The sequence below is a fragment of the Oncorhynchus mykiss genome, chromosome 11 (genome assembly GCF_013265735.2).
Source record: "Oncorhynchus mykiss isolate Arlee chromosome 11, USDA_OmykA_1.1, whole genome shotgun sequence".
NCBI lineage: Eukaryota > Metazoa > Chordata > Actinopteri > Salmoniformes > Salmonidae > Oncorhynchus > Oncorhynchus mykiss.
Genome location: NC_048575.1, coordinates 55,480,183 through 55,507,594, shown reverse-complemented (window position 1 = coordinate 55,507,594; position 27,412 = coordinate 55,480,183). Strand labels below are relative to the sequence as shown.

At 44.5% G+C, this 27,412-nt stretch overlaps 1 protein-coding gene and 1 pseudogene across 7 annotated transcripts in view; both read right to left on the bottom strand.

The window, feature by feature from the left end:
- LOC110535064 (calcineurin-binding protein cabin-1-like) overlaps nucleotides 1–17,933 on the bottom strand; it is an 88,038-nt gene extending 70,105 nt beyond the window's left edge. For 2 of the 7 annotated variants that reach the window (XM_036935825.1, XM_036935826.1), the window contains exons 1-4: nucleotides 16,018–17,927; nucleotides 15,714–15,870; nucleotides 15,207–15,262; nucleotides 13,710–15,054 (exon numbers count right to left, since the gene is read on the bottom strand). In XM_036935825.1, coding sequence (XP_036791720.1) covers nucleotides 13,710–14,768 — 1,059 coding nt within the window. In that variant the 5' untranslated portion in view covers nucleotides 14,769–15,054; nucleotides 15,207–15,262; nucleotides 15,714–15,870; nucleotides 16,018–17,927. Of the gene's footprint in view, nucleotides 1–13,709; nucleotides 15,057–15,206; nucleotides 15,263–15,713; nucleotides 15,871–16,017 lie in introns of those variants that run through there. The other 5 variants (XM_036935821.1, XR_005034679.1, XM_036935824.1 and 2 more) reach the window with 5 other exon arrangements.
- Nucleotides 17,934–18,814: 881 nt separating this feature from the next.
- On the bottom strand, nucleotides 18,815–26,397 carry LOC118937389 (annotated as a pseudogene).
- Nucleotides 26,398–27,412: the final 1,015 nt, after the last annotated feature.

Below are 27,412 nucleotides of genomic sequence, written 5' to 3'. Positions count from 1 at the left end.
ACCTATGTCTTCAACTGTAGGCTGGCCCTCCTTGATGGGGGTGATGTTCTCAGATGAAGAGGCACTGCCCTTCCCAGACTGAAGCTTAACATGGCTACTGTCCTGGGAGCTGGCGGGGTCTGTGAAGGCCTCCTGGGTGGGGTTGGAGTCCGACAGCGTCACCACCACGCTGTCCTGACTGCGCTCTGCCAGGAGTCACAAACACAGGTCATGTGGCCAACTCTGAGCCTGGCCTGGGTGCCAGTCACACCCATGGACCATCCTCTAGGTTCTCAAGGGATCAATCACAAAGCTGTTAAGGTTACCATTCAGGAATAAAATAGGTATGTAGATCCCATGAAAGGGGGTAAGTGTGCATAGCAGTGTAAAATCTCTATACACATCAGGATCATCAGCAGGAGAGCTATTATAGTAATCGTACAAACATAAAAAGCACTAGACCTTAGTCAGCACCCAAGCCAATGAAAAACTAGGTGCCTGCCTTCTTCCTAAGCACATTGTGCAACCTCAGCAAGAAGCTGCAGTCCTCTGCAGACAATAATCAAATTAGCAGGAGGGAAACACAGTTCTATGAAAGGAGCTCTGGGGACTTGTTAAAGGCCTCCTGTAATTATAGCCCAAAAATGTAGCCGATAGAGGTGTTGCAAGATGGATTGCCCCTTAAAAAGAAGTGTGGGGTAGTGACGAAGTTGTGAACATTGTGGAATTCATTCCGGGACACCTTTACATTGAATAATTGTTGAATAATTGTTTCCCCTAAAGTTGTGCATATCAATAATGTCCTGAAGATGGATATGAGAGCAGTTTGTGGGAGGGACTTAAGTTCAGTACAATTCAGGGATGCCAGCTACATTGGACACCTGGAAAGGCAGTAATCATGTCAAGTTCTGGGGTGACTTAAAAGATATCGGGAGTTTGTTTTAAAACACTCAAAAAAGGAGGAGTCGACGTGACCCTTGAACGAGATGGCCACATGAACTAAGAGCTCCGCACAAGTAGTTTCCAATTCCTAATCTTAACTTGGAGTGGAGGTCAAACTCATTTAGCTTTAGTAAGAAAATGTCATGGCGGCTACAAAAGGCGACAGGTGACATTTTGACCCGGACTCGAGCATTAGCGACGGAAAAAGCCTCCAAGAAGAAGCTAGCTTCAGAAAAAACTAGCGCCATTAGCAAGAGAACCCGCTCCCCCCGAGGCATAACGAATGCCAACCTCGCACTCTGTCGAAGACATCCTTTCTGAGTTGAGATCCCAACGTACAGAACTAAACACCAAATTAGATGCCATTAACTCTCAGCTCAGTGCGATAGGGGGCAAGGTGACAATCCTGGAAAACACTTTGCCTGACATCAAGAACAAGATAACCATAAACGCGGGGCGCCTGGACGAGGCAGAGGGGCGAATCCTATCCATGGAAAACTTATTGGCAGATGCCATGGAAACAATAGCATATGCTAAAAAGAAAATAGAGCATCTGGAAGAGAAAACAGAGGACCTGGAAAACAGGGGGCGAAGGAATAATTGTGTTCTATTCAATCTGGGCGAAAAAGAAGAGGGAAACATGCCACTGATCCGCTACCTGCAAGACAAACTTCCCGAGTGGCTCCACCTGTCCACCGACAGGCCCATAGAACTCGAGAGAGCTCACCGAGCACGGAGGCCCCCACCAGCAGCCAGACAACCACCGCGCCCAATCACCATACGTTTCCTGAGATTCACCGACAAGGAACGAGTCCTACAGGCGGCGAAAAACAACACCATCACAGTGGGAAACGCCAAACTCGCTTTACACCAGGACCTGTCAGCTGGAATACGCCGAAAGCTCAGAGAGTTTAACGTTTGAAGAAATACTCAATTGACCAAGGCATCTTCAGAGGATTCAAATACCCAAACGAGCTCAGGATTCTTCACCAAGGAGCCTTGCGACACTTCAAAACTCCCGAAGAGGCAAAACGTTTTTTGAAAGACAATCCTGGTCAATGAGAAACAGACCAATGACTAAATGCGATTAATGCCATTACTAAAGGAGGTAAGACAACATATAGCCGATATCCAGAGACCCACCCCCTAAATGTCATTATAGCCATCCAATTTATATTTATTTTCCTTTAACTGAGAGGGATGGGCTGTATAGCCTAACCTAGGCCTACTAATGTTTCAGCCTACTTTTATTTCCCTGTTTTTTTGTTGCTATTATTACTTGGGGTTCCCTATGTCCCTTGGTGGAGGTATATGTAGGCTGGGCTATTGATTTTATTTTTCTCCCCTCTTTTACTGTGGTCTGGACGAGGGCAACTGTGTCATTTACTCAATGCGGGGTGGAGAGGATGAGGCATTTATTTGGTGGGGAGAGGGAGACGTTGTGCGTTGCTAACTGTTCCCGGTTTTTGTTTTATTCGGAACACAGAATTGAGACTGAGCGGGGGGGTAATAGATCCAACGGGATGTGTCGAGTTGTTTGGGAACTCGGCTGGGGTGTTCAGAGATTATTATTTTATGTACTCCATTTATTTTCCTTTTATGTGAACGCAGCTGTAACTACTATCCACTTTTACCCAGCGATGACTTGCACTAAAGTTCGATTACTGTTCGATTTTTATTTTTTATTTATTTATTTTACCTTTATTTAACCAGGTAGGCAAGTTGAGAACAAGTTCTCATTTACAATTGCGACCTGGCCAAGATAAAGCAAAGCAGTTCGACAGATACAACAACACAGAGTTACACATGGAGTAAAACAAACATACAGTCAATAATAAAGTATAAACAAGTCTATATACAATGTGAGCAAATGAGGTGAGAAGGGAGGTAAAGGCAAAAAAAGGCCTTGGTGGCAAGGTAAATACAATATAGCAAGTAAAACACTGGAATGGTAGTTTTGCAATGGAAGAATGTGCAAAGTAGAAATAAAAATAATGGGGTGCAAAGGAGCAAAATAAATAAATAAATTAAATACAGTTGGGAAAGAGGTAGTTGATAGGGCTAAATTATATGTGGGCTATGTACAGGTGCAGTAATCTGTGAGCTGCTCTGACAGTTGGTGCTTAAAGCTAGTGAGGGAGATAAGTGTTTCCAGTTTCAGAGATTTTTGTAGTTCGTTCCAGTCATTGGCAGCAGAGAACTGGAAAGAGAGACGGCCAAAGAAAGAATTGGTTTTGGGGGTGACTAGAGAGATATACCTGCTGGAGCGTGTGCTACAGGTGGGAGATGCTATGGTGACCAGCGAGCTGAGATAAGGGGGGACTTTACCTAGCAGGGTCTTGTAGATGACATGGAGCCAGTGGGTTTGGCGACGAGTATGAAGCGAGGGCCAGCCAACGAGAGCGTACAGGTCGCAATGGTGGGTAGTATATGGGGCTTTGGTGACAAAACGGATTGCACTGTGATAGACTGCATCCAGTTTGTTGAGTAGGGTATTGGAGGCTATTTTGTAAATTACATCGCCAAAGTCGAGGATTGGTAGGATGGTCAGTTTTACAAGGGTATGTTTGGCAGCATGAGTGAAGGATGCTTTGTTGCGAAATAGGAAGCCAATTCTAGATTTAACTTTGGATTGGAGATGTTTGATATGGGTCTGGAAGGAGAGTTTACAGTCTAACCAGACACCTAAGTATTTGTAGTTGTCCACGTATTCTAAGTCAGAGCCGTCCAGAGTAGTGATGTTGGACAGGCGGGTAGGTGCAGGTAGTGATCGGTTGAAGAGCATGCATTTAGTTTTACTTGTATTTAAGAGCAGTTGGAGGCCACGGAAGGAGAGTTGTATGGCAATGAAGCTTGCCTGGAGGGTTGTTAACACAGTGTCCAAAGAAGGGCCGGAAGTATACAGAATGGTGTCGTCTGCGTAGAGGTGGATCAGAGACTCACCAGCAGCAAGAGCGACCTCATTGATGTATACAGAGAAGAGAGTCGGTCCAAGAATTGAACCCTGTGGCACCCCCATAGAGACTGCCAGAGGTCCGGACAACAGACCCTCAGATTTGACACACTGAACTCTATCAGAGAAGTAGTTGGTGAACCAGGCGAGGCAATCATTTGAGAAACCAAGGCTGTTGAGTCTGCCGATGAGGATGTGGTGATTGACAGAGTCGAAAGCCTTGGCCAGATCAATGAATACGGCTGCACAGTAATGTTTCTTATCGATGGCGGTTAAGATATCGTTTAGGACCTTGAGCGTGGCTGAGGTGCACCCATGACCAGCTCTGAAACCAGATTGCATAGCAGAGAAGGTATGGTGAGATTCAAAATGGTCGGTAATCTGTTTGTTGACTTGGCTTTCGAAGACCTTAGAAAGGCATGGTAGGATAGATATAGGTCTGTAGCAGTTTGGGTCAAGAGTGTCCCCCCCTTTGAAGAGGGGGATGACCGCAGCTGCTTTCCAATCTTTGGGAATCTCAGACGACACGAAAGAGAGGTTGAACAGGCTAGTAATAGGGGTGGCAACAATTTCGGCAGATAATTTTAGAAAGAAAGGGTCCAGATTGTCTAGCCCGGCTGATTTGTAGGGGTCCAGATTTTGCAGCTCTTTCAGAACATCAGCTGAATGGATTTGGGAGAAGGAGAAATGGGGAAGGCTTGGGCGAGTTGCTGTTGGGGGTGCAGTGCTGTTGACAGGGGTAGGAGTAGCCAGGTGGAAAGCATGGCCAGCAGTAGAAAAATGCTTATTGAAATTTTCAATTATGGTGGATTTATCAGTGGTGACAGTGTTTCCTATCTTCAGTGCAGTGGGCAGCTGGGAGGAGGTGTTCTTATTCTCCATGGACTTTACAGTGTCCCAGAACTTTTTTGAGTTAGTGTTGCAAGAAGCAAATTTCTGCTTGAAAAAGCTAGCCTTGGCTTTTCTAACTGCCTGTGTATAATGGTTTCTAGCTTCCCTGAACAGCTGCATATCACGGGGGCTGTTCGATGCTAATGCAGAACGCCATAGGACGTTTTTGTGTTGATTAAGGGCAGTCAGGTCTGGGGAGAACCAAGGGCTATATCTGTTCCTGGTTCTAAATTTCTTGAATGGGGCATGTTTATTTAAGATGGTTAGGAAGGCATTTTTAAAAAAATATCCAGGCATCCTCTACTGACGGGATGAGGTCAATATCCTTCCAGGATACCCCGGCCAGGTCGATTAGAAAGGCCTGCTCGCTGAAGTGTTTCAGGGAGCGTTTTACAGTGATGAGAGGAGGTCGTTTGACCGCTGACCCATTACGGATGCAGGCAATGAGGCAGTGATCGCTGAGATCTTGGTTGAAGACAGCAGAGGTGTATTTAGAGGGGAAGTTGGTTAGGATGATATCTATGAGGGTGCCCGTGTTTAAGGCTTTGGGGAGGTACCTGGTAGGTTCATTGATAATTTGTGTGAGATTGAGGGCATCAAGTTTAGATTGTAGGATGGCTGGGGTGTTAAGCATGTTCCAGTTTAGGTCGCCTAGCAGCACGAGCTCTGAAGATAGATGGGGGGCAATCAGTTCACATATGGTGTCCAGAGCACAGCTGGGGGCAGAGGGTGGTCTATATCAGGCGGCAACGGTGAGAGACTTGTTTTTAGAGAGGTGGATTTTTAAAAGTAGAAGTTCAAATTGTTTGGGTACAGACCTGGATAGTAGGACAGAACTCTGCAGGCTATCTTTGCAGTAGATTGCAACACCGCCCCCTTTGGCAGTTCTATCTTGTCTGAAAATGTTGTAGTTTGGAATTAAAATGTCTGAATTTTTGGTGGTCTTCCTAAGCCAGGATTCAGACACAGCTAGAACATCCGGGTTGGCAGAGTGTGCTAAAGCAGTGAATAGAACAAACTTAGGGAGGAGGCTTCTAATGTTAACATGCATGAAACCAAGGCTATTACGGTTACAGAAGTCGTCAAAAGAGAGCGCCTGGGGAATAGGAGTGGAGCTAGGCACTGCAGGGCCTGGATTCACCTCTACATCGCCAGAGGAACATAGGAGGAGTAGAATAAGGGTGCGACTAAAAGCAATAAGAATTGGTCGTCTAGAACGTCTGGAACAGAGAGTAAAAGGAGGTTGACGATGACGATGACGATGACTAGTACCTTAAATCTATTGACATGGAACTGCCATGGTCTAGGGCATGCAATAAAACGGAAAAAGATACTATGTGCTCTAAAAAAGGAAAAATCAGACATTGCGCTATTACAAGCGACACACCTCTGTGATGCTGAACATGCCAAACTCTGCAGAGCTTGGGTGGGACAGGTCTATTTATCATCTTTCAAATCAAACAGTAGAGGCACAGCCATACTTATCCATAAAAATGTTCCATTCATAATTGTCAAAAACATATCTGATCCGGAGGGGAGATTTATTTTGATAACTGGGTCACTATATGGTCAACCAATTACTATATTAAACATATACGCCCCTAACACAGATACTCCTGCCTTCATGTCAAAAATGATAACCCTGTTCAATGAGCCGGAGATTTTAATTGTACCCTTAACCCAACCCTAGACAAATCACCTCAAGTCCCCACCACAAATCCTAGATCTGCAAAGATGTTGAATTCTCTTACTAAAGAGATGGGACTGATAGATATCTGGAGAGAGACTAATAGCTCATCTATGGACTATACATACTACTCTAATGTCCATAACACCTACTCCCGTATAGATTAAATTTTTATCCCAAAGAGTTTCCTAAATTCAGCCACATGTACAATCGGACCCATAGCACTTTCAGATCACGCCTTTGTCCACCTCCGCTTTGACCTCTGCAAAAACATCCCGAGGTCAAAGAGCTGGAAATTCAACACCTCCTTGCTATCAAACGAAGCGTTCCATACATTGGTAACTACATGGATAGACAACTACACACAAGACAACAAAGATTCTCCTGTTTCTCTGGCCACAATGTGGGACGCTGCTAAAGCCACACTAAGAGGCCATCTAATTGCATATGCTTCCTCTAAGAAAAAAGCAATGGAAGCACACAGGCTAGATCTTGAGAGGGAGCTGGAATGCTGTGAAAGAATACATAAACAATCCCCAGACAGCACCTCCTGGAGTCAACTTAAAGCAGCCAAAGCCAAACTGAATTTGGACTACACTCGGGAGATAAAAAAAAGAAGTTTTCTTTACTAAACAGAAATACCATGAGTATAGCAATAGGCCCAGTAGATTGCTTGCTTACCAATTAAAAAAGGAGCAGTCAGAGCGTACAATCATGGCTATCCAAACAGCAGAGGACGAGGTCACATACGACCCAAAAAAGATCAATTTAACTTTTCATGATTTTTACTGCAAACTATATACCTCTGAGAGAAAACACACAGAGGCAGAACTCCACTCTTTCCTAGAGGGAATCTCGCTACCTAAACTATCAGAGACCGACCAAGAAGATCTCAACTCCCCCTTCACTCCTGAGGATATCCTGGAGGCAATTACCTCCATGCCACCAAAAAAGTCCCCAGGCCCAGATGGATTCCCCAGAGAGTTCTACAAAGCTTTTTGGCCCCAGCTCCGCCCAATTTTCATGCCAATGCTGGAGGATTTTTGCAAAAACGGAGTTCTCCCACACTCAATGCACACAGCCCGCATTACAGTGTTGCTAAAAAAGGACAAGGACCCCCTATCCTGCTCGTCCTTCCGGCCCATAAGCTTGTTGGATTTTGACTATAAAATTACCAAATTGCTCGCCAAAAGACTTAACACTCTTCTTCCCAAAATAATAAAAGCTGACCAAACTGGATTTATTGGAGACAGATACTCTTCTGAGTACATTCGCCGTCTTTTTTATATTATTGATCAAGTAAACGCACAGAAGACCCCTGTCCTGCTGGCTTCACTGGATGCTGAGAAGGCGTTTGACAGGATGGAGTGGAGCTTTCTGTTTTCAGTCTTAGAAAAGTTCAATATGGGCCCAAATTTTATTAAATGGATCAAATCACTATACTCACATCCAAATGCCATGGTGACTGCTAATGGACTGAACTCTGACAGATTCCCTCTGGAACGGGGCACAAGACAAGGGTGCTCGCTGTCCCCCCTGCTCTACTTGTTGGGGGCGGAGCCTCTGGCAGAGCTGATAAGGAGCAATCCAAGTATTATGGGTGTTTCTGCAGGCGGCCTGCAGCACAAGATTACGCTTCACACGGATGATGTCTTGCTCTACATATCCAACCCTGAGAAATCTCATTTTAGACACAATTGCTCAGTATGGCAAGTTCAGGTTATAAGATCAACTTTAACAAATCCACTGTCTGCCCTCTCAATATTACACTCACCAGCTCTATGAAGACACTATGTCCTTTCCAATGGAAAACACAGGGGTTTCAATACCTCGGGATCTTCATAACACCAGATCTGAATAGCCTTTTTAAGGAAAATTATCTTCCACTCCTGGATCGAATCAAGAACGATCTCCAAACCTGGATCTCCCTCCCAATTAGCTTAGTAGGAAGAATTAATGTCATCCGTATGAACGTCCTCCCTAGACTGAACTACTTATTTCAGATGCTCCCCATGCTATCTCCCAGTTTCCTTCTTCAAAACAACTAACCAAAGCATCACCAAATTTATATGGGGCAATAAAAAACCTAGGATCAAGTTTTCCACTCTAACGAAACCTGAATCTAAGGGTGGTCTTGCCCTTCCCTCCCTTCAATTGTACTACTGGTCTGCCCAAATCCGCAACATGCTAACATGGATCACAAACAGACAAGAGTCAACGTGGATTCAGATAGAAGCCCAATCCTGTGGTTCATTGCCCTTAAGCTCAATTATATTCATTAATAACTTTAGTGAAGTGGGCAACATAGCCAAAACCTTTGTGATTTACAGCACCCAACTAGCGTGGAGGGACTGTAAAAAATGCCTGGGCATTTCCTACCAAATATGTTCTCACTCGCCTATTGTATGCAACCCAGACTTGCCAAAAGCACTGAGGGATGCTAACTTTAATCTTTGGCATACTCTAGGAATCAGGACCTTTTCAGACCTATTTCATCAGAAAACCACTACACTGAAATCCTTTCAAGAGCTCTGCAGTGAATTCGATGTGCCAAGATCCATTAAAAAAAAAAAAAATATCTTCAAATTAGACATGTAATTTCCTCATTTACCTCCAAGAGGAGGTTTAGAACTCAGTTGAATGAAGTTGAAACCCTTCTTGTCACAGCATAATCCATTAAAGGCAAAATATCTTACATCTATAGACTCTTTTCTGAGAAAGGAGGCTCCTCCTTTACTCCTTTGAAAATAATCTGGGAAAAGGACCTTGGTCTGACTATCAGTGATGAGTTATGGGCAGAGGTTTGCGACAGGGTATACTGCTCCTCTACCAATGTAAAAATGAAAGAATCTAATTACAAATGTTTGTACACATTTTTATTATACTCCTTTGAGACTCCATAGAATGAAAACAGATATGTCTCCTAACTGTAAAAGATGTACCTCTGAAAGTGGAACCTATATGCATGTATTTTGGAGCTGTAGAGATTGCCAGATTCTGGCAATCTATACTTACTGCTGCACAGAAAATACTAGAGGTACAGTTTGATATGACCCCGTGTATCTATCTTCTTTATGCCCAGCAGGACTTTGTTCTTGATCCTGACAGAGAAAATTTGCTTATGACTATTACATACTTTGCTAAGAAATGTATTCTTCTATTGTGGGCCTCTAATACCCCTCCTACATTTAAAATGTGGATTGACCAGATTGTTGACTTTCTTACTCTTGAAAGGCTCACTTATGACCTCCACAAGAGACAGCCCAAGTTTGATAGACTCTGGTCTCCACTATTCAACTATATTTCAAACTGGACAGAGTGAACGGGGTGACTAGGGAAATGCGCAGATACATGTTGTGTAAGGTACTGTAAAACCTAAAAACGAATTATTGGCCCGTCGTCTCAGCGAATGCTTGAAATAGCTGATAAGAACCTTGATAGTGCTGCTGCAAGTGTTATGTTTTTTGTTTTTATTTTAATTTGGTTTTTGAGTACGTGTGTGCATATATATATGCACCAAGGAAAATAAATAGATTAAGAAAAATAAGTGTTTTTACTTGACTTTCTTTCATTTTAATTGTACTTTTATTTTTTCAAATGTACTATTATATTTGACTTTTATTTTTTTAAAGCCTGTCACATCTGTGAATGTGGAATGTGTTTAGTTGGTTTATTGAAAAACAAGAACTTAATAAAATTTTTAATTGAAAAAAAAAAAGAAAAAAAAAAAAAGCTCCATTCCTGATTTGACAATAGTACTCCTCGTAATTGCTGAGAGATTGCTTACTGTTAGCATGACGTGTTTCAAACAGGCATTAAGCACACACTGGCAAACCTGCACATGGTGGTTCATTTCTGCCATCTAGCTCAAAGGATGTGTGCCAATGAGGTGCCAACCACATTCGGACTGATTTGGCATTATATCATCATATCAACTGAACACAATTTCAATAGAAAACACTAACTATGGCATAACTTTCAAATACAATAAAATAGGTTAAGATCTTTGTTGCAAACGTTAGCCAACACCAAAACACAATAGTAGCCCACGGTCCAAGTCACACCATTCAGTGGATTGTTTGAGAGAGGACTGAATTTGTCCAGTGACAGCATTATTCCTTGGGATCTACATGCATATAAACGACAAAGCAGGTGGCAGAAACAAGCAGGCAGGAAAGAATGACAGAAACTGGCAACATGGGCTATATGGCTGCAGTATTCAGACATTCAAGCTAGACAGGGCATAGGGGGAAAACAACATGCTAAAGGCTGCAGTATTCAGACATTCAAGCTAGACAGGGCATAGGGGGAAAACAACATGCTAAAGGCTGCAGTATTCAGACATTCAACCTAGACAGGGCATAGGGGGAAAACAACATGCTAAAGGCTGCAGTATTCAGACATTCAAGCTAGACAGGGCATAGGGGAAAACAACATGCTAAAGGCTGCAGTATTCAGACATTCAAGCTAGACAGGGCATAGGGGAAAACAACATGCTAAAGGCTGTTTTTACAGTATAATGCAAAGATATTTTGCAAAGCCATTTGTAATGAATGGTCAGTTTCCATTCAATATACACAACCAACAGCATTTATTTAATGACATCGTTTCACTTGTGGCAAATATTTGTGTTTACCCTTGACGTCTTTGTAAACAATACACAATGCTGATGTGAATATCATTTCAGTTATGGGACATGCTGGAGAAAAGGTAACCGGAGCCAATTGTACATTCCTGTATGTAGCCCTAAGTTTCTATAAGGGAAAAGCTACTAAGAATACTGCTTCATACATTGCATTTCAGCTTTTTTCAGGAACATATATTAGGCAAATCTGGCCTCATTTCCTACTAAGTATGAACTGACACACACACACACTTTTTTTGTACAGTGTTGTTGCTTCCCCTCTAAAATTTGCTCTTAAAAATGGTTCATAAATTTAAACGTAGGTTTAGTGCACTCAGATGTGGCACATTTTTAAAAGACGCAGAATACACACTGTGGTGAAGGAGACAATCAGCTCACCAACAACAATTGGGAGTTAAGAGTAAACTGCTCGTGTCCCTCATCACACTACTGTCATGCAATGTTAAGTGTTAAAATGTAGAGCAAAGTTGCATCAGTGCATTTACTGATATATTGTGTTGGTAATTCATTTTGAAAAGCTACCTCTTTTATAGTGAAGGATTTTTAACCCTGCTCTTATATTGTCTGTCAATATCGTCTATATCTGGACAGTATAGGTCTAGTAAAGTAGAATAATTTAAATGACTCTTTACAAGGTGAGTGATTCACCCCACTCTAGTATTTTAAAACAGGACATGAATGTGTACTCTAAATGCAGCCCCTTCTCCACCCCTCCCTACTGTTCCAACTGACAGGTAACACTGAAGCAGCACTAGACTTTGGTTTAGTAATGAATCTGCACACAGTGAGAGGCATATTACAGAAACCAGTTAAAGTGTCAGAATAGCTACCAAACGTTCCTTGACACATAATATTTATATCAAGACAAGCTTAGGACAAGTAAACTGCCTCCCTCGATAAGTGTCCTGTCAGTGTGACAAAATCTTAAATTCAGCTCAGTCGTTTCAAGTGAACCTGTAGTGAGATGTCATTGCCAGGACAATGCAGCAACTGTTCCCTGGGATAAGGTAAAACCTCTCAATGGAAGTCTGGCTGTGTCTTGCCTGTGGCTCTGTGTTGGTCATATGAGTCTAGAGTCAACACACTAAAAGCCTGCTGTGTCCAGAACAGAGCTCTCTTTTACTGGCCATTACCCCCTCTAAAAGACACCACACCTTACAGAGAACATATCAATATCCAAGTCTAAAGCGATAGCCAGCAAGCTTGCATTCTTTTATAAAATAATTGCCCTGATATGATTAGTAAGAAGTCATCAGAAAAAAACAGATGAAATCCAAAGTTAAAACCGGATGCGCTGGACCTTTTTTTCTCTTAATATCAAATAATTTCTGGGTAACAATTAAGTATCTTACTGTGATTGTTTTCAATTCAAATGAGAAACAAAAATAGCTTTGTAGCAAAGAGCAATTTCTCAATCAAGAATGCTGCTAGGACTGTCTGGGAGTGATCTGAAAAGGGAGGGGAAACTGAAAGTGAACTACTATTGGCAGAGGTTTGGAAGTCTTTCTTATTGGCAGAGAGGTTTGGAAGTCTTTCTTATTGGCAGAGAGGTTTGGAAGTCTTTCTTATTGGCAGAGAGGTTTGGAAGTCTTTCTTATTGGCAGAGAGGTTTGGAAGTCTTTCTTATTGGCAGAGAGGTTTGGAAGTCTTTCTTATTGGCAGGCCACCAAAATAAGCTTGAAATTGCAGGCTCTTTTTAAACAACTCTCACACTAAAAAGGCCCAGCGTCGTCCGGGTTTGGCCAGGGTACGCCGTCATTGTAAATAAGAATTTGTTCTTAACTGACTTGCCTAGTAGGCAATTTTATTTAACTAGGCAAGTCAGTTAAGAACAAATTCTTATTTACAATGACGGCATACCCTGGCCAAACCTATATATTAAACAGGAAAATCAATTTGACTGCATTGGTCTTTAAAATTAGAAGCTAAAATCAAAACTTTATCAAATCAAAAGCCAAGAAGATCTATTCTCAATCTAAATAGCTTCATAAGAGGTGATGAGAACCGTCACTCTCCTTACTCCAACCTGGGCTTGAACCAGGGACCCTCCGCAAACAGCAACAACAGTCATCATCTAAGCATTGTTACCTATCGCTCCACAGCCCTTGCAGAGCAAGGGAAACAACTACTTCAAGGTCTCAGAGCAAATGACATCACCGGTTGAAATGCCACTAGCGCGCACTGCTAACTAGCTAGCCATTTCACACTGGTTACACAAGGAGACAAGCTCTGCTGAAGTTACAATAGAAAACAATGTCATCAAAAGCCAAGGGAAATGGGAAAGAAAGGAAAAGAGGGTGACCAGCACAAACTTCTATATATTAACACACACACAGGCCAGGACGCCCTCGGCCAAACTACCTTCACACCTCTGTTTGCCTAAACTAAATGCTATTGCATTTTTATAGAGCAGTAAAACAATATCCAAATAACCTGAGATACCATATTGCCCAATTCCCCAAGACATCCCAATCACCCAGTGCTAATTGAGTCATCACTGGAACCAGAGCCATTATCATCATAGTGATTATCCTCATAACCAACACTACTCCCCAGCCCGGTGAAGAATGGGCTCAACCACAGATAACCAGAGTCTAGGACTGGGACTGTACCATCAGCTCCTCCTCATACTGTTTCCTCGTCTGCTGCCGCCGGAAGGTGTTACGTTTGGTCTGCTGCCGCCGGAGGGTGTTACGTTTGGTCTGCTGCCGCCGGAAGGTGTTACGTTTGGTCTGCTGCCGCCGGAGGGTGTTACGTTTGGTCTGCTGCCGCCGGAAGGTGTTACGTTTGGTCTGCTGCCGCCGGAAGGTGTTACGTTTGGTCTGCTGCCGCCGGAAGGTGTTACGTTTGGTCTGCTGCCGCCGGAAGGTGTTACGTTTGGTCTGCTGCCGCCGGAAGGTGTTACGTTTGGTCTGCTGCCGCCGGAGGGTGTTACGTTTGGTCTGCTGCCGCCGGAGGGTGTTATGTTTGGTCTGCTGCCGCCGCCGGAGGGTGTTACGTTTGGTCTGCTGCCGCCGCCGGAGGGTGTTACGTTTGGTCTGCTGCCGCCGCCGGAGGGTGTTACGTTTGGTCTGCTGCCGCCGCCGGAGGGTGTTACGTTTGGTCTGCTGCCGCCGGAGGGTGTTACGTTTGGTCTGCTGCCGCCGGAGGGTGTTACGTTTGGTCTGCTGCCGCCGGAGGGTGTTACGTTTGGTCTGCTGCCGCCGGAGGGTGTTACGTTTGGTCTGCTGCCGCCGGAGGGTGTTACGTTTGGTCTGCTGCCGCCGCCGGAGGGTGTTATGTTTGGTCTGCTGCCGCCGCCGGAGGGTGTTACGTTTGGTCTGCTGCCGCCGCCGGAGGGTGTTACGTTTGGTCTGCTGCCGCCGCCGGAGGGTGTTACGTTTGGTCTGCTGCCGCCGCCGGAGGGTGTTACGTTTGGTCTGCTGCCGCCGGAGGGTGTTACGTTTGGTCTGCTGCCGCCGCCGGAGGGTGTTATGTTTGGTCTGCTGCCGCCGCCGGAGGGTGTTACGTTTGGTCTGCTGCCGCCGCCGGAGGGTGTTACGTTTGGTGTAATCGTGGTCGACCAGAGTGGCCGTGTAAGGTGGGGGCGTCAGACCTGCAGCATTGGAGGGGAGGGAGGCCCCATGAACATCCATCACACATAGATGACACAAAGCAGTGGGAGTCCTCATCCATCTCCCTGAGGTGAGAGAGGGGGTGGGGACAAAACAAAAGGTTGGGCCAGAGGGGGAGAATTTCACGTTTTTCCTTTTGGTTTGTAGTCGAGTCACAGAATGAGTTTTATAAGACAGAGCATAGATCCCAGGCTAAGGTTGAGGTCCCTCACTTTTCGTTGGACCTGGGCCTGCCCTTCTCTTCTCTTCCCCCCCCTGGCAAAGGGTCCAGTGGCCACCACAGCCAGGATGTTGAAGAAGATCATGCTCCAGGTCTGACAGTGGCGCTCAGATGGAAGTACAGCTAGGGGGAGAGAGATGCCAGAGAGTCACACAGCTTTAATAACAGAGTTATACTCTCTCTCTCATATATATATATATATATATATATATATATATATATATTATTGAACAAAAGACTAGACCTAGAAACCCTTGGGTTTAAAACAAGTGTACCTCCAGGGCCTCCATAGACAAGTTAGGGGAATTGTGGTAGTGTATCTGGCAGCTTCCTTGTGCAGATAATGTGCATGGGAAGAGAAAGAGACGAGAGCATCAGATCATCTGATGGCTGTTAATAACACAGGATGAAAAGCTGGTTGCCATGGTCAATATCTTTCAATGGTCAAATGTCAGCCTTTAATGTACTGGAAAAACAAACAGATACATAGTGATTCTAGTGTAAGCTATAGAATGGAGCTATGGAATGGAAGTACTGGGTCTGGAGAGGTGAATAAGCAGTGAAGGTAACAGGGAAACGCATACAGACAGAACTGCTTCATCGGACCTCTGACTTCCTAGTTTCCCTATAACTCACATCCCCTTCCCCCTCTTCCACTGTACTGACCTCCATGAAGATTTCTGCTCCGTTGAGCCCTAGGGCTCCCCTGTCTGTATAAATCTAGTCTGCAAGGCAGACCAATGAATCACTTGAGTCCACAGATCGTTTCCCCTGCTGTGCACCTGTTTGTAGAGCTGGATGTATTCCCCAGGTGGCTGCTTGCGTTTCTCAGCTATCTTCCCCAGCATGTAGTGAATGAACCACTCTTCCTCATCCCTATCCCCCTCACACCGAGACGTCCCCTGGAAACACGTCTCCAGCATGGTCTCTCTCCTCCATCTGAAATACACACACACACACAAACCGCTACTGTCAACAGTGATCAATTTACTGAACAATGAATTCACACACAGCATGACTAGAAGTGACGTCCATGAAGTTTAGAAAAGTATAACACAAAACACAGTGCATATGAGTATTCTGTACACTGGTTGTCCACTGCACCGGTTTGATGACCTCGGAGGGAAGCTCAGTCCTCCACTGTTTGAGTTGGCGCGAGGTGAAGGAGTACACGGCGTAGGACATGGTGCTGTACTCGATCCACAGAGCCAGGTTGGTGCTGTCCATCTCCAGGGCCCTCTTAAAGCAGTTGAACACAGCCATGGAGTGCTTCCACATGGGGCCCATCGCTCGTCAGTTCAATAGAGTTTAACTTGTCCAGGACACACACACAGCATTGAGCATGCCAAGGAAATGTCATTATCATCATGACATGAAATTCACTTGTAAGGTAAAATAATTAAAGCAACTCAAGGTAATATGAGTATCTTAAAAAGCACAACCACAATTGACTTTTCCTGACCTGTTTGGACACACAGATATCATGCATATAGAACTTAACGGCCTTGGACTGTTCTCAAAGAACTAGTCAGCCAGGAGGGAGAAGATCTCGACAACAGGGGGTGCTGGAGCACCCCTCTCAGGAAGGCAATGTACCGGCTCCTGGGTGGGAACACAACGACTGGATGATCTACTATGCTGCTACTGTCGGGTCTGACAGCAGTCTTACAGATTCAACTAGAATCTGATACATGTAGAGATCCTCTCTAATCCTAATTTGAGATGGGAGTACTTGTCAGGACCTATCAAGTCCCCCATTTAGATCAATGTGTGATTTATAAAGGTTTCAGCTATTGTGCAGGTGCATTCAATTTGTAAATCAGACATGTAACTGCCAAAATAAAAGGGAAAAAAGGGATCCAAAGTATATTGAAAGCAGCTGCGGTTCCTGAGTTAATTAAGCAATTAACATCCCATAATGCTTAGGGCCATGTATTAAAAAAAAATGCCCAGTTGCCCATTATTTTGGCTACCATGGGTAGAAGATGTCTCAGTGCGGGGTCTCAAAAGGAGCATAGGGGGTTTAAAGTGTGTAGGTGTCAGTCAGTCACCAGATCTCAAACCAACTGAACACTGGAAGATTCTGGAGCGGCACCTGTGACAGTGTTTTCCACCACCATCAACAAAACACCAAATTATGTCATTTCTTGTGGAAGAATGGTGTCGCATCCCTCCCAATAGAGTTCCAGACACTAGTAGAATCTATGCCAAGGTGCATTGAAGCTGTTTTGGCGGCTTGTAGTGAGTGAGTGGCCCAACGCCTTATTAAGACTGTTGGTATTTCCTTTATTTTTGGCAGTTACCTACATATTTCAATGCATAATGACTTGTACAGTGTCATCACCTATAATGAATGGTCATGACGATGTATAGGCCTAAATAGCAGGGTTGTGGTCAAGTCCAATAAATTCACTCATGAAGTGGAGAATTTACATTGAAATCAATTCAAATTTCAGCAATCTAAGTTACAGAATTGGAATTGAAATAGTAAAAAAAAAAGTCATCTTTGGAATTCAATATTTGTACAGTTCACAGTCAATGGAATTAATGCACAAAAACTCTCTCTCTGGATATGTTTAAAAATCATTTCAATTTGTATTACTATAGCCTAGCGATACTAGAAATATCTAAACAGTGACATAATCAGCCTGAGGGAATTTGGATTTGTGGATAATATTGAATTGGGAATTGAATTATTGGAATTCAGGGTGACCTGGAATTTACATTTACAGGTAGATGGAATTTAATTATAATAGAATTTACGGAATTTACCCCAACTCTGCTAAACTGTTCTACATGACAACATGTAAAGTCAGGCTGTGGCTACGTCCAGTCAATTAGCATTTGTGACTCATAAAAGCCCCGCACTGACCTTTAAAGGTGATGAGGGTAGGTAGCAACACATCTGCCACGCTGATTCTCAACACTGGAGCCCCCCAGGGGTGCGTGCTCAATCCCCTCCCGTACTCCCTGTTCAGCCACGACTGCATGGCTAGGCACGACTCCAACACCATCATTAAGTTTGCATACGACACAACAGTGGTAGGCCTGATCACCGACAACGACGAGACAGCCTATAAGGAGGAGGTCAGAGACCTGGCCGGGTGGTGCCAGAATAACAACCTATCCCTCAACGTAACCAAGGCTAAGGAGATGATTGTGGACTACAGGACAAGGAGGACCGAGCACGCCCCCATTCTCATCGACGGGGTTGTAGTGGAGCAGGTTGAGAGCTTCAAGTTCCTTGGTGTCCACAACAACAAACTAGAATGGCCCAAACACACCAAGAGAGTCGTGAAGAGGGCATGACAAGCCTATTCCCCCTCAGGAAACTATCAAGATTTGGCATGGGTCCTGAGATCCTCAAAAGGTTCTATAGCTGCAACATCGAGAGCATGTTGCATCACTGCCTGGTACGGCAATTGCTCGGACTCCGACCGCAAGGCACTACAGAGTGTAGTGCGTACGGCCCAGTACATCACTGGGGCTAAGCTGCCTGCCATCCAGGACCTCCACACCAGGCGGTCAGAGGAAGGCCCTAAAATTTGTCAAAGACCCCAGCCATAGACTGTTCTCTCTACTACCGCATGGCAAGCGGTACCGGAGTGCCAAGTCTAGGACAAAAAGGCTTCAACCCATCTTTTACGCTGCTGCTACTCTCTATCTTATATGCATAGTCACTTTAACTATACATTAATGTACATACTACCTCAATTGGCCCGACCAACCAGTGCTAACATTGGCTAACCAGGCTATCTGCATTGTGTCCCGCAACCCGCCAACCCCTCTTTACGCTACTGCTACTCTCTGTTCATCATGTATGCATAGTCACTTTAACCATATCTACACGTATGTACTACCTCAATCAGCCCGACTAACCGGTGTCTGTATGTAGCCTCACTACTTTTATAGCCTTGCTACTGTATACAGCCTCACTGCTGTTATTTTTCACTGTCTTTTTACTGTTGTTTTTATTTCTTTACTTACCCATTGTTCACCAAATACCTTTTTTGCACTATTGGTTAGCATTTCACTGTAAGGTCCACCCACACCTGTTGTATTCGGTGCACATGACAAATAAACTTTGATTTGATTCCAGCCGTGCACTCGATGTAGGCTGACACCTCATCAATAGTGAGGATGGGAGTGTCACTGTAGGACAATGCCAGAGATCCTTTTCAGCAGGTTGGCCAGGTCAGAAGACACCGTGCTTATCTTGTAGCTGTCAAACTGAGGTACTCTTGGGATTAAAGTACTGGAACATGAAGAGGGCGTGGCTCCAAAGGAGTTCCACCTGCTCTTCTTAGAAAAACACAGTTAGTTATGATGATAAGCAAAACATTTATTGTACTGTTAAAAAAAATCCTAGTACTAACACACGCATGCACACACACTTTTTAAAACTCGCCACCAAAGAGTTTGCCCTAAGATTCAACTCTTCCTAAGTGAAACCCTGGTGATTCCCATGATAAGGGACTAACTATTCCCATGATAAGGGACTAACAGCACAGGCTGGTACATTCTGATGCAGAGGCAGTCAGATAATTAATCTCATTCAAACTCCCTGAAAGTGAATCAATTGCTTTCTTCCTCCTGTATTGACCTGCTCGAGTGGAGTTCCTGGGTCGTATGACTCAGTGGACCAACCAGTAGTTAATTAGTCGGGGGGCTGCATTCATTAACTAATGAACCTTGTCCCTTTGGAACAGTCTATTCATCATGCAATTACTGCGTATCACAGTTACACTACAAGCCAATCCCAGTGAGTAAAAAACCTAATGTGGAATTGACTACCACCTAGTGGCCAGTTGAACACATTACATGATCTCTGTTAGCTAATCCTCAGATATGTGAAAGGCATTGAAAGATTGACAGTCAGTAATATAACATTAAGAGGGCTGGGTGTTTGACCTGTTGAGCAGAGTGCTCCTCCAGATAACGGGCCATGATCTTCTTGCTGGGGTAAGCATACAGGCAGTAGAAGCACTGCTCAACGCCCATCTCATCTTTGTAGGGATGAGGGAGACGCCTCTTTCTCCAGAACACGAACCATGAACATGAATACAACAATGAGGTTAGTTCTATCCTGATTAAACTTTGACAAATACTTTGAAAGATATTAGAAACTAATTCAAACCATATCATAGGAAAACAAATACAGAGAATGTCCACACAATCTCAACTCTGTTGACCGACTCACATAGCACCTGAACAGAGATCCATCTGAGTTGCAGCACCAGGAGCGGCGGCCCAGGTACTCATGGGCCAGGTTGAGCAGCATCAGGGAGGAGGGCAGAATGGGGGTGTTAGAGCAATCTGAAGAGAGTCACAGGAAACAGCAAGACATTTTAGGGCTTACAGCATAGATTTAAATAGGGCATTATAGCAGTTATGAACAGGATGGACTTCACCACCACCACACACACATACATACACACAAAAGTATGTGGACACCCCTTCAAATTAGTTGATTCAGCTATTTAAGCCACACCCGTTACTGACAGATATATATAAAAATATCGAACACACAGCCATGCAATCTCCATAGACAAACATTTGTAGTAGAATGGCCTTACCGGAGAACTCAGTGACTTTCTAACAAGCCACCTTTCCAACATGTCCGTTTGTCAAATGTATGTCCTGCTAGAGCTGCACTGGTCCACTGTAAGTGCTGTTATTGTGAAGTGGAAACATCTAAGAGCAGCAATGGCTAAACCACAAAGCGGTAGGCCACACAAGCTCACAGAACGGGACCAGCGAGTGATGAAGCACGTACCGCTTAAAAGTCATGTCGTTAGGTTGCAACACTCACTACGAATTCCAAACTACCTCTGGAAGCAACATCAGCACAATAACTGTTCATCGGGAGCTTCATGAAATGGGTTTCTATGGCCGAGCAGCCGCACGCAAGCCTAAGATCACCATACACAATGCCAAGCGTCAGCTGGAGTGGTGTAAAGCTCGCCGCCATTAGACTCTGGAGCAGTGGAAACGTGTTCTCTGGAGTGATAAAGTGCATTGGAGAGGTTGTACCCACTGTGAATATTAAAACCTACCCTAACCAGAAACCATGGATAGACGGAATTCGCGCAAAACAAACCGCGAACCACCGCGTTTAACCACGGAAAGATGACTGGGAATATGACTGAATATAAACAGCGTAGTTATTCCCTCCGGGAATAGGCAATCAAACAAGCAAAATGTCTGTAAAGGGACAAAGTGGAGTCGCAATTCAACGGCCCAGACACGAGACGCATGTGGCAAGGTCTACAAGCAAATAAGGACTACAAAAATAAATCCAGCCTCGTCACAGACGTCTTGCTTCCAGACAAACTAAACACCTTCTTTGCCCAGTTTGAGGATAATAGTGCCACCGACGCGGCCACTACCAAGGACTGCGGGTCCCCCTTCTCCTTGGCCAACAGGAGTAAGACATTTAAACGTGTTAACCCTCGCAAGGCTGCCGGCCCAGACGGCATCCCTAGCTGCGTCCTCAGAGCATGACCAACTGGCTGGTGTGTTTACAGACATATTCAATCTCTCCCTATCCCAGTCTGCTGTCCCCACATGCTTCAAGATGGCCACCATTGTTCATGTACCCAAGAAAGCAAAGGTAACTGAACTAGAGGACTATCGCACTCACTTGTCATCATGAAGTGCTTTGAGGCTAGTTAAGGATCATATCACCTCTACCTTACCTGACACCCTAGACCCACTTCAACTTGTTTACTGCCCCAATAGATCCACAGAAAATGCAATCGCCATCACACAGCCCTATCCCATCTGGACAAGAGGAATACCTATGTAAAAATGCTGTTCATTGACTACAGCTCAGCATTCAACACCATAGTGCCCTCCAAGCTCATCATTAAGCTTGTGGCCCTGGGTCTCAACTCAGCCCTGTGCATTTGGGTCCTGGACTTTCTAACGGGCCGCCCCCAGGTGGTGAAGGTAGGAAACAACACCTCCACTTCGCTGAACCTCAAAACTGTGGCCCCACAAGGGTGTGTGCTCAGCCCCCTACTGTATTCCCTGTTCACCCATGACTGCGTGGCCATGCACGCCTCCAACTCAATCATCAAGTTTGCAGACGACACAACAGTAGTGGGTGAGGGCACTCGGAGTGTGGTGTCAGGAAAACTCAATGTCAACAAAACAAAGGAGATAATCGTGAACTTCAGGAAACAGCAGAGGGGTCATCCCCCCCCCCCACCCTATCCACATCGATGGGACAGCAGTGGAGAAAGTGGAAAGTTTTAAGTTCCTCGGCGTACACATCACAGACAAACTGAAATGGTCCACCCACACAGACAGTGTGGAGAAGGTGCAACATTGCCTATTCAACCTCAGGAGGTTGAAGAAATTTGGCTTGTCACCTAAAACCCTCAAACTTTTACAGATGCACAATTGAGAGCATCCTGTCGGGCTGCCTGGTACGGCAACTACACCACCCTCACCTGCAAGGCTCCTCAGAGGGTGGTGCGGTCTGCACAACAAATCACCGGGGGCAAACTACCTGCCCTCCAGGACACCTACAGCACCCGATGTCACAGGAAGGCCAAAAAGATCATCAAGGACAACAACCACCCAAGCCACTGCCTGTTCACCCCGCTACCATCCAGAAGGCGAGGTCAGTACAGGTGCATCAAAGCTGGGACCGAGAGACTGAAAAACAGCTTCTATCTCAAGGCCATCAGACTGTTAAACAGCCACCACTAACACAGAGATGCTGCTGCCTACATACTGACTCAAATCATTGGCCACTTTAGTAAATGGATCACTAGTCACTTTATACAATGCACTCTAAATAATTCCACTTCAATACTGTTTACACATCTTACATTACTCATCTCATATGTATATACTGTATTTTATACCATCTATTGCATCTTGCCTATGCCGCTCGGTCATCCATATATTTCTATGTACATATTCTTATTCCATCCCTTTAGATGTGTATTAGGTAGTTGTGGAATTGTTAGATTACTTGTTAGATATTACTGCACTGTCAGAATTAGAAGCACAAGCATTTTGCTACACTCGCATTAACATCTGCTAACCATGTTTATGTGACCAATAACATTAGATTATTTTCAATCACGCTTCACAATCTGGCAGTTCGATCGACGAATCTGGCTTTGGCGGATGCCAGAAGTACACTACCTGCCCCAATAAATAGTGCCACCTGTGCCACCTGTAAATGGTCTGGGGCTGTTTTTCATGGTTCGGACTAGGCCCCTTAGTTCCAGTGAAGGGAAATCTTAACCCGACAGCATACAATGACATTGTAGACGATTCTGTGCTTCCAACTTTGTGGCAACAGTTTGGGGAAGGCCTTTCCTGTTTCAGCATGACAATGCCCCTGTGCACAAAGCGAGGTTCATACAGAAATGGTTTGTGGAGATCGGTGAAGAACAACTTGACTAGCCTGCACAGAGCCTTAACCTCAACCCCAAAGAACACCTTTGGGAAGAATTGGAATTCCAACTGTGAGCCAGGCTAATTGCTCAACATCAGTGCCCGAACTCACTAATGCTCCTGGCTGAATGGAAGCAAGTTCCTGTAGCAATGTTCAAACATCTAGTGGAAAGCCTTCCCAGAAGAGTGGAGGCTGTTATGTCAGCAAAGGTGGGACCAACTCCATATTAATGCCCATGATTTTGGAATGAGATGTTCGATGAGCAGTGTCCACATACTTTTGGTAATGTACCTTCATCATCCCCTACTAATATGTGTGCTGGCGAAGCAGGCAGTTGAAGGCAGCCTCCTCGTGCTTGATGATGTGGTGCAGGAGAATCCAGGGCAGGGCTGAGCTGGACACAGCACACATTTAAATATAATTTTCTGTTTCCAAACACACTTTGTCTCTACCAAGTATATTAGTGTGAGTGTTGACCCGGATGAGGTTGTTGGCCAGCCGGGCCATGCTGGTGTAGTGGTTGACGTTGCTCAGGAGCTGAGGGTCCTCTGTGAAGCAGACCTCGAAGCCTCCCAGCAGCGTTGTGATGGTAGAGAACCACTCCTCCTTTGCCGTGTGAGAGCTGACTGGGACAGAGTTGAGCTGCTGCAGGGCTTCATTCAGGGCAACCTCGGTGCACTCCAGACACTGACGGTAGTCCTTCAGTTTCAACAGGGAGTTCTGGGGCAGAGACGCCAGGAAAAGAGGAAAAATGTAATCATGGTACATATTGTACATTTAATACTGCTTTCCTACGTCCGTACTACACTGATTAGTAGTGACAACCATGCCTCAAAGAGAAAGACTTGTTGAAACTAAAAGAACCATATAAAGACAAATACTACAGTACATCTACAAAATTATCTATTGCTGTATTAATCCAGAAGGTAAACTGCAGCAGCAGTAGCTGGACAAACGCCAGAGGCTTGACCCGCCCAGAGCCATAGCTGAGGGTGGGCTGCAGCAGCCACACCACAGACTCATAGTCCCTAGACTCAGACGCTGGATCTCCGCCAGGGACTGACAATGCTCCAGAGACACCATCTTCTTTATCAATCTGTCCATGCAATGGGGAGAAGGGAACACTTTCTGATGAACCAGACAACTCAAATCCACAGGGGAACTACATGCTCTCATGGGATGGTTGAGGGCCAATGCATGTTATTCAAATAGACTATTTGTGCTATAGTTTTACTATTCAGCTCTTCCACTGACCTCCTCCACCGAGATGGCTGCATCTGCACGCAGGTTGGGCAGGTAGATGGTGTACCTTTCCTCCTCTGTGGTCTGTGCGTGAATCTCTGCAGCATGCCTGCACACACGTCATAGCTCTCCAGGGCCTGTTCCAGGTCTCCCTGTGAGATGACACAAGCACACAAAGCACGTCTTAGGTTATGGATTACACATGTCAATAGCAAATGTAGATCAGATTGACTTGTCTTAATCATTGAAACTAATATGTGAGATGTATGAGGAAAGAGGTCAACTCAGTATCATACTAGAAACAAATATTCAAGTGTTATGGTAAATAGTCAAGGAAACATGGGTCAATTATGTTGCAGGATGAATGTGAAGGTTACTTGCAGGGCCAAGAAGCATGCCTTGAGCAAGGAAACACGCACCACCACAGCCACCCAGTTCTCCTCAAACAGGTTCCCCAGCTATAACAGGTCCCCCTCAGAGTTCTGCCCTGGGAACTCTGCATCAAACCCAACACTGCTCTGGCCCCCACTGTACTTTCTTGGGGACCCTTCACAATAAAAACACAGAAAGGAATATACCAATATGGTTCATGCAAAAGGAAGAAACCAACAGAAAACTGTATTTCATAAAGAATACCAAAGTACACCAATGTGTTTGACACGTACCACTCTTGCCTTTGCTGTGGGACCACTGCTCCAGCTGAAGCTCCAGACATGATAGGCTCATCAGCGACATTTCCTGCATAAAACACCAATCACAAGTCTTTTACAGACAGCTTGACATTCGCATTAGGTGGAATGTAGAAAACACAGGCAGAGATGTAAGCTTCTCAATTAAAAACGCTGTCAATAAAGTAATATATCAAAAGAGTCAGAATAGATGTCCTATACCCATTTGTGTTGATTACTGCAGTTGCGGAGTAGAGGGTTGGGCAGGCCACTACTGTGCTTCCTCCAACTATGATACACCTCCTGCACCACTGCTGTACTCACTAAGCAAGCAGCGTGACGTCATTTACATAAGACGTGTACCTGATTCCATGTATTCAGTAGTCTGAAAGGCATGCAGCTTGTGCCATGGAGCAGCTGGAAGTCCTGCTTGATTTCACACTGGGCCTCCAGGTTACTCAGGCTCTCATCATTTTCCTCAAGGTCAAACTTCTTCAGTCTGAGTGGAACGGAAGAGCCTAGTTATCATCCAATAAGAATATATACTTGCAATGTGTTGATAGTTTTCCCCTTGAGGTTTCATGACAATACCTGGATGGTAGGTCTTTGAACAGCAGCTCCTGGAAGTCGATCTTCTCCTCCTTGCACTTGGTGTTTATGACCCGACCTGAGCGGCGCTTGGCAGTGTCTCCTCTCAGGGGCCTTCTTCACCTTCTCCTTTTCAGTGAGGGTACAAATTGATCCTTAAACCATAAAACACATTATCAGAGTATACAATAAACCAGTCAATTTGACATTGTATAAATGGTTTCATGCTTGCAAATCAATGGAATTGACATGCTAAATTAGATGAAAAGAAGCTACTGACCAACAGAGGGGGCTGTAGTCTGTGATCTGAACCAGAGGGCTGGGCTGGGACAGTGGTGATTGCTCAGGGAGTGGAGGCAGGGAGATGCTGGGGCTGCTGCTGGGGATGGTCTGGAACTCACTGACAGGAGGAGGGCAGGGCTCAGGAGGCAAGGCCTGGAGGCAGTTGGGGTTGCGGTACTGGGACAGGTTGATCCTGCGGCACAGGCTTGGGCATGGTGGCTCGCAGGTTGTCTGATGTCTGTACATGGCAAGGAGGCTCTCTCCCATATGAGAATAAGTCAAAAATGCTTTTCGTCAATTAAAACAATGCATTCTTACCCTTAATCACAATGAACAGCAAGCGAGTCAACTGCAAAAAAACAAATACATGTATGAATATTAACAGCAACGGTCTCCCCTGACAGTAGAAGTAGGGCCGTACCACTTCAGTAACATTTGCACGGAGTCCCTCTTCAGAAAAGGCTGTTCTTCAAAGCTTTGCGGATGAAATACAAAAACGTGAGTTATCTCTGTAATAATCACAATTACAACAACACTGAATGAACAATGAACACTTATTTTAACTAAATATAATACATACATCAATTCTATTTGGTTTCAAATAAATAATGAAACATGTTCAATTTGGTTTAAATAATGCAAAAAAACAGCGTTTGAGAAAAAAGTAAAAGTGCAATATGTGCCATGTAAAAAAGCTGAAGTTTAAATTCCTTGCTCAGAACATGAGAACATATAAAAGCTGGTGGTTCACTATTACCAGTTCTTCAATATTCCCAGTTAAGAAGTTTTAGGCTGTAGTTATTATAGGAATTATGACGCGGACTATTTCTCTCTATACCATTTGTATTTCATATACCTTTGACTATTGGATGTTCTTAGTGGCACTTTAGTATTGCCAGCCTAATCTCGGGAGTTGATAGGCTTGAAGTCAAACAGCAATGTGCTTCAAGCATTGCTAAGAGCTGCTGACAAAGTGCTGTTTGAAGGAATGCTTACGCGCCTGCTTCTGCCTACCACCTCTCAGTCAGACTGCTCTATCAAATCATTGACTGTATTATAATATAATAAACACACAGAAATACGAGCTTTTGGTCATTAATATGGTCAAATCCAGAAACTATCATTTCGAAAACAAAACGTTTATTATTTCAGTGAAATACGGAACCGTTCCGTATTTTATCAAATGGGTGGCAACCCTAAGTCTAAATACTGCTGTTACATTGCACAACCTTCAGTGTTATGTCATAATTATGTAAAATTCTGGCAAATTAATAACGGCCTT